Here is a 10,402-nt window from a genome sequence, read left to right on the forward strand (position 1 = left end):
CGGCGTAGGTCATGGCCTGGGGATCTGTGGCCGTCGGGTTGCCAAGTGCCTGTTGCACTTCTTCCCGTACCACATCCATGAGAGTCGCTGCTTGTGGCTGTGGGGAGGATGGCAGTAATCGGCGTAGCTCCTCTCGTATGATTTCGCGGATAACTTTCCGCAAGCTGTCGCTGGTGGTGGCCGGCGTGTCCGAACGGATTGCACAGGCAGAGGAAAGGCGATTGTACTGCCGAGCTCGGACGTCGAGGGTCTTCTCAATCGTGCAGGCATAAACTCCTCGACTGTTTTTGGCGGCTGGCGGACGAGGCTTGCAAAGAGTTGTTCTTTTACGCCGCGCATCAGAAATTGAACTTTCTTTTTCTCGGTCATCCCGGGGTCGGCGCGGCGAAATATGCGCTTCATCTCCTCGACGTAACCGCGGACGGGCTCATTCGGAAGCTAGATTTTGGACTCGAGGAGTCGTTCGGCTCTTTCTTTCCTCACGGCACTGGTGAATACCTTCAATAGTTCTCTCTTGAATAGCTCCCATGTCGTAAGGGACGACTCGTAGTTTTCGTACCACGTGCGTGCGGAGCCATCCAGTGAGAAGAACACGTGTCCAATTTTTGCCGCATCATCCCACTTGTTCAATGACGCCACGCGCTCAAATTGATCCAACCATTCTTCAGGGTCTTCGCCTAGGGATCCATTGAAAGTTGGCGGCATCCGCGGCTGCTGCAATATGATCGATGTCGACATCTTCGGAGAGGTTGCGATGCTCGTAGCAGCGTCTTTTCGCTGTCTGGTGCGGTCCGGCAGGGTCCCGAACTCAGGCTCTTCTCCCTGGAGACGTCGGCTGGCTCGCTGAGCTGCTGGCTCGTCCTCGGGTGCGAAGCGCTGAGGGCTGGCTTCACGAATTGAAGGGGGCGTCCGGAACCTGGAAGGCTACCCCGCACTTCCACCAGATGTCACCTAGTGGTGACGGCAGTCGAAGCAGCGATGAAGACAGACGAAAGGGTCTTTTAAAAGAAAACTGTTTATTGGGCTGACTTGCACCCAAAATGGACTGAATCACTCGGAGGCGGTGAAGGGATAAGCGTGCTCGGCGGTCGTCGAACTGAATGTCCACCGCTGTCGGCCGTGCTCAATTTAAAGCTGATAGCGAACTTTCCAGATAAAGAGCGCGAAGTTACTAGAACGTTCCGGAACAACGTAGAATCAGCTCTGCCTGGCTGCGATCAATCGAGATAAATCTAGTCGCGTCTTGCGTCGCAAACAAAGCGATAAAGTGGTGTGGCGGCAGATTTGAAAAACGAACGAACACTGCAAATATTCGCGGCAATATTCACTGACACTCGTGTGCTTAATGTTGTGTCCCCTGTGCTGTGTCCCCTTCTTTCGTTCTGTTCTTTGTCACCAGTGTTCTTTTCTAACGGCCACTTGCCCCTCTTCGCGCGCCGTCGCCAGATGCCCCCCACGGCGGGCCCCCGCGCCCTCTTGTTCTGGGAAGCCACTCCCTCGTGTGGACGCCGCGCCGTCCCCTCTGTCCTTCGGGCGGCAGTTCGGCTTCCGCCTCGGTCGACGCTGGTCGCACCCTCTTTAGTTGTAAATAAACAGTGCGAAATTATCGCGTGTCTTTTGCTGCATTGACAACAACTTCCGAACACGACAGTGGCGACAAGAAAGTGGATTCGACCCGCGCTACGCAACGCTATTGACAAGCCATGGCTACGCGAGGGTTTCCCAACCAAATACCAGAATTCAACGGCTCATCGTGGTCATCGTGGGTTGGACGCCTCCAGTTCTACTTTGAAGCTAACATCACAGACCCAGCCTTGAAGAGGGCCAACCTGCTGACGCTGTGCGGGGAGCAGACCTACGACACTGTCTGCGCTCTTATTCAGCCAAGCACACCAGCGGCAGTGTCTTACGACGACATCGTAGCAGCACTGCAAAAGCACTACGACCCAAGGCCATCCGAGGTCTACAGCCGGGCTCGCTTCCAACGAAGAGATCAACTGGAAGGAGAAACTGTGAGCGCCTATATAGCAGCGCTCAAGAAGCTTGCTGCCCACTGCAATTTTGGGACGCTGACCACAACAGCTACCGGGCAGGAAAGAGACGCAGCTTCTTCTGCTAACACTACCATGCTTCCCTTGGACGTGATGTTACGTGACAGATTTGTGTGCGGACTGAGTGACGAGTCACTGCAGCAGCGCATGTTCGCTGAGAAGGATCTCACGTTCAACAAAGCTTACGACATCGCCGTACGAGCGGAGAGCGCCGATCACCAGCAGGGGCAGATTCGCCGGAACACCGAGCCGGTATACCAAACAAACAACCAGATACGCAAACCTTCTGTTGTTTCGAAATTTTTTCCGCGCCGTAAGGGAAGAGAAAATCTCTTCCCTTACTGCGTAATTCAGGTGTCCACCGATATGCGCCATTTTCCTCTCACGGCCAAAGACGCCGACCACACCGGCTTTTCTGCCACACGAGCTCCTTAACGCTGTCGCGTTAAAATTGGTTTTTGGGGAAACGATATGGCGCGCTATCTGTCTCACATATCGGCGGACAACTGAACCGCGCCGCAAGGGAAGGCATAAATGAGAGAGCGAAAGAAGAAAGGTGCCGTAGGGGTGTACTCCAGAATAATTTCGACCATCTGGGGATCTTTAACGTGCACTGACATCGCACAGCACACGGGCCTCTAGAATCTCGCCTCCATCGAAATTCGACCGCTGCGGCCGGGTTCGAACCCTCATCTTTCGGGCCAGCAGCCGAGTGCCATAACCACTCAGCCACCGCGGCGGGAAAAAGAAGAAAGGAAGAAAGAGGTGCAGTAGTAGAGGGCTCCGGAATAATTTCGACCACCTGGGGACCTTTAACGTTCATTGACATCGCACAGCACTCGGGCGCCTTAGCGTTTCGCCTCCATCAAAACGCGGCCGCCGCGGTCGGGTTCGAAGTATCAGTTGCTGGTTTCGGTAGGGCATGCGGTGCACGTCGCGAGACAAGGGCGACCTTGTGGACTACGAAGGCGGTCTCGGGGACCGAAGTAAAGGGCATTTTGTCTATCATCGTTGTCGACGACGGTTCGTCCTTTCATGTCAGCCGCTTCCAACCAGCCGGGGCGCGATCAAAGCAGTTCTGTTTCCAGTTGCAATATAGTGTATCTGAATCGGCGATCTGGAGCAAGTTTTATTTCTTTACGGAGAGCGTGTTTCAATAGGGCATTTAAAGTGAGCTAAAAAGTTTTGCTTCGACTTCGATTCGTTCTGCGCCGCGAATGTTTGCTAAGGCCGCTGAAAAACAGGCGAGTGCTATATGGCTCTTCAAACAGCGAAAAAGACGTTACGAACGCAGCGAGAGGTGTTCAGCACGCCACCATAATACGACAAAGAGCAGAAATGAACGTGCCGGCATTTAAAGCACATGTAGGGACCCGCATGACCAGTGCCGGCCACGTGCAGTGGAAGAGAAAGTGGTGCCTGGATGTGCAACAGGTCGTGGTCGACGGAACGCAGCCGCGGCGTCCGCGAAGGCTAATAATAATAATAATAATAATAATAATAATAATAATAATAATAATAATAATAATAATTGATTTTTTGGGGAAAGGAAATGGCGCAGTATCTGTCTCATATATCGTTGGACACCTGAACCGCGCCGTAAGGGAAGGGATAAAGGAGGGAGTGAAAGCAGAAAGGAAAGAAGAGGTGCCGCAGTGGTGGGCTCCGGAATAATTTCGACCACCTGGGGATCTTTAACGTGCACTGACATCGCACAGCACACGGGCGCCTTAGCGTTTTTCCTCCATAAAAACGCAGCCGCCGCGGTCGGGTTCGAACCCGGGAACTCCGGATCAGTAGTCGAGCGCCCTAACCACTGAGCCACCGCGGCGGGTAAGGCTAATAGCGCACTCTAACGTTCTGTGTAGCGCCTGCTGCTGCTGCTGGTGGTGATAATAACTTTATTGATAGAATTATGTAGGTGGGTCTCGGTGTCGAGTCACTATTCACATATATTGACGTGGTCTGTGGCTCTTGTAAAGCAGCTAAAAAGATGTGTGTGTGTGTGTGGGGGGGGGGGGGGGGTGTTTGGCTAATCACGGAGGCTTCCAAGACTAGAGTGCAGCTAACGCCATGTATGAGCAGTCTTTAGATTGCGCTACGCGTTCCTCCCATTCGATTCCAAAATTGCGGCGAAGTTGACGTCAAACCAACGTGGCTTTACATGGCTACGTGCCAAGGCAAGAAATTGGGCCACGCGTCGCTGAAGGTATAGAAAAGGGGGCGGTCAGAAAAATTTATATAGACTGACAGACACAGATCAATAGAATACGGCTAGTAGCGCCTATTATTCGTCTCCTAAATGTACCACGCCTGCTTGTAAAGCATTTCATACTCGTCCCAGCTGTAGGACGAGATACAGTGCAATTTTCTTTTTTTCACTTTTATTCAGAGCACACAGAAGTTACAAAAAGCACACACAAAAGCGTTACTATTCACTCTGGAAATGAAGGTGTGCTGCTAAACGCGAGAAGATCAAAAGGAAAAGAAAAAAGTAGAAAGGTTAATGCACCGTGAAGATCCTTGCCTCATTGTCCTTTTTGTAGGCTCGGTCCCGACGGCCGCTATATCGACACCAGTGCATTGGGCGCCTGAGTACTGGAGGCGCTCTCTCTCACTTGCCATATGTGTCTCTGCACATCCCTGATCGCGGTTTCACACGATCACGCAATCCTGGCACTCATTAGTGTCCAAGGTCATAGAAAAAAAGGAAAGTGCTCTCCCTTTGCCAGGCGCACTAGGCGCAGTCCTCGCTCCACACCCGCTCTCAAAAAAGTTCCACTCCGCTAGAATGAAAACCCGCCACCGCATTCCGTCGATGATGATGAAAGATTCGTTCTGGTTCTGCCAGCTTCGCTGAAGCCATTCTGATTTGCATTCCGTCGCTGATGAAACACTCTGGTTCCGTTACCTCGCTCAAGCCGCACTGCGTGGCATCAGACCTCTGCGTGGAGTGCAGAGTCGCAGCACCTTTACTGGCAGCTGCGGCCTCTGCAGCTCCCCACTCGCCGCCACTGTGAATCACCTTCGGGCTCCCGGCCCGTGGCTGCCTGCTTCGCATCTGGTAACTCTGGCCAGGATGAATCACTTTGGGGCACCGGGTTCGTGGCTGCCTGCTTCGCATCTTGTACCTTGGGCCACGATGAATCACCTTGGGGCACCGGGTTCGTGGCTGCCTGCTTCGCATTCGGAAACTCGGGCCACCATGAATCACCTTTAGGGCACCCAGTCCGTGGCTGCCTGCTTCGCATCTGGTAACTCGGGCCACTGTGAATCACTTTGGGACACCCGCTCCGTGGCTGCCTGCTTCGCTTCTAACTCGTGGATTGCCACCGCACAAAACGCGTCGCTGGCAACCAGGCTGACGAAGAAGTCGCCTCTGCCTTGTCCTCCTGCACACCCGTCTACTCACGCCCGAGGACGCTAGCACCAGGGCCGCCGTGGTCGCGACGAGAGGGCGTCGGCGCATATCTCCTGGTCCACCAACCTGTTCCTCTGGATGCGGGGTAGCTCCGTTCTTCCTCGTCGTCACGCTTGAGCTTCCTGGTGTTGTCGCTCGGGGAGGCGAAGACGGGCATGGGCCGTCCAGGAGGAGCGCGATGGTCACCTGCCGGCTCTCGATGGGGTTGACCTGCGCCTCGGTCTTCAGCGTGCCCTTCTCGTCGATGCCGGCGAGCCGAGGCGCGCCGCGGCGCCATGGCGCCGGGCCGAACGGCAGCCGCAGCAGGAGGTGTGACCGTCACCACCACCACCCAGGATTTGAATGCGGCGTCAGCGATCCGAGCCTGTGGTGGCCGGCGGGGCGCGTGCCCTCCATCTGCTTCCGCTTCGTCGCCTCCTCCGCTGCTGGCAACGAAAGCTTAACAATGGCACTTGCACATCGCGAAGGACGCTCTGCCACGCTGAGTGGCCTTATAATTGCATCTTGCAAATCTCAAGATCTGTGGAGAGCATAATGCGCTCTCCGCATGCGGGTCGTGCAGGCACTACTTTTCAATTGTTTGCTTATTATTTCTTTCAGAGATGCCAGCGCCGCGTACTGGCAGAAGTTAACACAGCACGGAGTAATACTGTGGCAATAAAAAAGAACAATGACACGTGGCTGTGTATGATTCGTCGAAGCGTCTTCGTTGCTTCCACATGAATTCCAATAAATATTTTTATTGCTTACACGAGGCGTTCGGCAGAAAATAGCTACGCTGACGGTTTGCAAGGAAGATTTGAAAATCTCCCATGGAAAGAAATTTCTTTGTGTTCGAGACGGCCCTTTCCAAAACACTCGTAGTGGTGCGAACCCTTTCATGGCCAGAACTTTACGCGGCCTCTCTGACTTCGTCCTAATAGGTTCACGCATATAGCGGAACATAAAACGCATAGGATCAGGGGACATGTCAGCTTTCGTATACACTCCAGTCCCGTGTGTAACGTTGTGTTATCTGTGCTAAAGGTGTTCCACTGCCTACAGCACAGAGTGATGTCATTTCGCAATCCGCCAGTCAATGCACCGACCACGAAGGTGAGTTTGAGTCTCTCTTTCAGATGCAACAAATTTCGTGGAAATTGCTTCAGCGGTCGCCGAGGAAGAAGCGTTTCGCTGTTTCCAATTGTTTAGGCAGAGCCGCCCAAGCTAGACATAATCGTCTCGAAGACGGTTCGTAAACATGTACCATGTATTCCATCGTTATAACCTCGACAGGGATGCTGAGCAAGTAGAAGGGAAAGTGAGCCCTTAAAACAGCAGTCTGAATGCGGACGTGCGCAAGAGCAGCATGATTGCCCCCGAAGACGAAGAAAGAGAAGATAGAACAGGGCAACTTGTTGCGCTCAGGCTGCACTGGAAAAATGAAAATTGGTTTTTGGGGAAAGTAGGTTGCGCAGTATCTGTCTCACGTAATATCGGCTGACACCTGAACCGCGCCGTAAGGGAAGGAATAAGGGAGGGAGTGAAGGTAGAAAGAGGTGCCGTAGTGGAGGGCTCCGGAATAATTTAGACCATCTGGGGATCTTTAAGGTGCACTGACATCGCACAGCACACGGGTGCCTTAGCGTTTTGCCTCCATAAAAACGCAGCCGTAGCGGTCGGGTTAGATAGAAGTATGAGAAATGAAAATTGGTTTTTGGGGACAGGAAATGGGGCAGTATCTGTATCACATATCGGCGGACACCTGAACCGCACCATAAGGGAAGGGATAAAGGAGGGAGTGAAAGAAGAAAGTGGTTTAGTTTGGTTTAATGTCCCAAAGCGTTTCAGGCTATGCGGGAGACTGTAGTACTTGACTCTGGAAATTTCGACCGCCTGGGATTCTTTAACGTGCACTGACATCGGACACTACACGGGCCTCTAGAAGTTAGCCTCCATCGAAATTCGACCGCCGCGTCCGGGATCGAACCCGCGTGTTTCGGCCCAGCCGCCGAGCGCAATAACCACTCAGCGACCGCGGCGGTAAAAGGAAGGAAGGAAGAAAGAGGTGCTGTAGTGGAAGGCTCCGGGATAATTTCGACCACGTGGGGATCTTTAACGTGCACTGACATCGCACGGTACACGGGCGCTTTAGCTTTTTGCCTCCATAAAAAAGCAGCCGCCGCGGTCGGTTTCGATGGAAGCATGAACATTCTCCGCTCCATTCCCAGGCTTTACATGTTTTAGTGAGTTCCGTGAGTGGCCTTGAGTGGCGCAAACGCTGTAAGTGTTCTTCATTACTGTTGGAGAACATGACGCCGTGTTAGTGTACGCACGACCGCATTTTATATATAAAAGGACAGTGTCCATCGCTGTTTGGAAGGTGGTAAGAGCTGAACGCAGGCCGGAGGAGAACCTCTTGAATGCGGTCCTTCCTACGGTCGCCTACATTTACATCTCGTGCTTTATTATCCATTGCGTAGATCAATGGATGTACAGCAGCTGGCATGATGCGTCGATCACCATAAGGGCCGCGTTTGGGTGAGTTGGGTTTCCATGCTGAACGTAAAAGCACAAAAAACAAGGACATAGTATCAGACAGGCCACACTAGCGCTCGTGTTATCGGTCTTATTCTGTCTTTATTTTTTGCGCTTTTACGTTCCCCATAAGGTTCAAGGGTAAGTGCACTTTTTGTAACTCGTTTGAGCCATCTATAAACAACGCCAAAACTGGGCGTTCAATCCTGCTTTGCGATTAACACAAGTGAAATCCACGGGCTAGGTGACGATTGTATTAGTCTTAAAACTTGTATTGTCACCGAATCAGCTCACGGTGTTTTGAGCACAGTCGATGAGGGTGTTTACGTACAGGATTTCCGTTTTAATTTATACTCCGGCACTTTGCGGCTGACATCCATCCATTACTAAAAGATTGAATCAGAATAGTTAAGAAAAAATTCTGTGATGGATTGCAGTCGTCGTTTTAGACCTGGTGCGTGATCGGGATTTCGTCAAGTTAACGGTTGTACTACAACGCCAATTTCATAAAAATATATGCTTTCGTTGCTGGTTTCAGCAAATACGTTGCTAAACTGGTTACCACTAGTTTAATTCGGTTATTAATCAGTTCAAGGATTTTTTGGGCTGCGCAAACTTACCGGCTGAAATGTGGTGGCATATTCCCTTCGGCGATACCGTGGGTTATGCGGTCGTTTTCGCACTCTACATACAGGGCGTTTCATGTAAGACTCTCCACAATTTTTAAAAATAGTCTTTATGAGTTAGAAGAGCGCTTTTTTTGCCATAGCATTTTCAGCGGTGCTGTACATCAGAATAGCCCAGCCTGGTTAACAAATATTGAATAGTTAACCTTTTGACTATGACTGTTAGGCTCCTTAGCTATTGAGGAGCGTGTAGCCCACCGTATTATAATATCCATATGAGTTTTTAGAATTTCGAAAATGCGGTTGCTCTCGGCGCTGTAGCCCAACAAACTTTGGCTACATCGCGCCAAAATACATGCGCTTTCGAGAAACTTTCAGGCAAAGCAACCTCTCCAGTGCAGGTAACTCGTCGACATAGGCAAAATATGTTTGGTCAGAGCGCCGAGTGTAGCTACGTTTCCTAAATTATAAGTGCTGAAATGTATATTGCTTACGGTGGCTACACGCCTATAAATAAACAAGGAAACTAACAGCAGTAGTTAGTGGGCGGTTGCCTTAGAGCCCCAATACTGAAGGCATATAAATCAATTCTAAGGCCAATTCTCGAATATGCCTGCATTGTGTGGGACCCCTACACTGCAGATGACACCCAGAAACTAGAAAAAAATGCAACGTCGTGCGGCTCGCTTTTCTTTCAACGGTTACTGGCGCCGAGACTCTCCTTCCGCCATGCTGAAACTTGCAGACTTAGAACCGCTTGTAGATAGAAGAAAGCCCGTCTCGATTTCCTTCATTCATTATACTTTTCTTGACTTGGTATTCGATCCGAAAATCAAATCGCTAGTTATTCTAGACAAGCCTCGCGCCACAAGCATACCCTTAGCCTGGGACCTATTTTTGCACGCACAAATACATACAAGTATTCTTTTTTTCCAAGAGCAGTTTCTTAATGGCATGTTCAACCGCAGAACTCTCCGTGGCTTTCTAATCATTCCTGATATCTTCACTGCTGGCTTAGTAGCTGCACTGTAACCGAATTTTCAATTGTTTTTGCATTGTTTATTCTGTGGCATCTATATTGTTCTGTACTATCGTACCTGCTTTGCTTTTCCCCTGTATGTATTTCCCTCTCCTGCTTGGAAATACAGCATGTCCGTAGTATTCAATAAATGCATAATAAATAAAGAGGTAAATACTCAATGTTGGTTAACGAGCCTGCTAGTTAGCACATACCTTAGCTGTGTTCTGACGTACCACACTGCACCAGACATGCTAGCAGGTGACGGCAGCGTGACATGTTCGTAACACACTTGCAAGTGTGGTGCGCCTAGTTCTCTTTCTTTGTCCACGGACCGTTCGGTCGGGAATGTTAACATTAGTTCACGAAGGTAGATAGGCGCGCCATATTACCGAAAGAAATACAACCCAAGAATTAAGCATTCGACAAACACAGCGAACCACCGAATGAAAGTTATGTCATGAATCTTTATTCTAGAGGTGCAAACTCCAAGTCGTGTCACTCCGCGGCGTCCTGCTGTGCGAATCTGCGGTCAGCGCCAAGGTTTCATAACCTCTTTCAGTGCCATTGCAAGCGTGCGACTGATCACAGAAAAGTACATACATAGACCTTGCATAGGGAGCGAAATGAAAGGCAAGCGCGTTTGTAGCACCCCGAGCAAACTCTAAAACAAGAATTATCGAGTGGAAAGCGAAATGTCGCCACCCTAGTCACCGATGTTAAGGCAGTTATGAGAGACCATACGTTTCGGCCGGTATTCCTATACCAT

The 10,402-nt window shown here is 50.8% G+C and overlaps 1 protein-coding gene across 1 annotated transcript; it reads left to right on the forward strand.

Annotated features, from left to right (window-relative positions):
* Positions 1-1,703: 1,703 nt before the first annotated feature.
* LOC144116318 (uncharacterized) lies at positions 1,704-5,787 on the forward strand. The gene is made up of 2 exons (XM_077651062.1): positions 1,704-2,303; positions 5,641-5,787. Exons 1-2 carry the CDS (start codon positions 1,704-1,706, stop codon positions 5,785-5,787), a joined length of 747 nt encoding a protein of 248 aa, XP_077507188.1.
* Positions 5,788-10,402: the final 4,615 nt, after the last annotated feature.

This window comes from Amblyomma americanum, chromosome 1 (assembly GCF_052857255.1).
Source record: "Amblyomma americanum isolate KBUSLIRL-KWMA chromosome 1, ASM5285725v1, whole genome shotgun sequence".
Taxonomy (NCBI): Eukaryota; Metazoa; Arthropoda; class Arachnida; order Ixodida; family Ixodidae; genus Amblyomma; species Amblyomma americanum.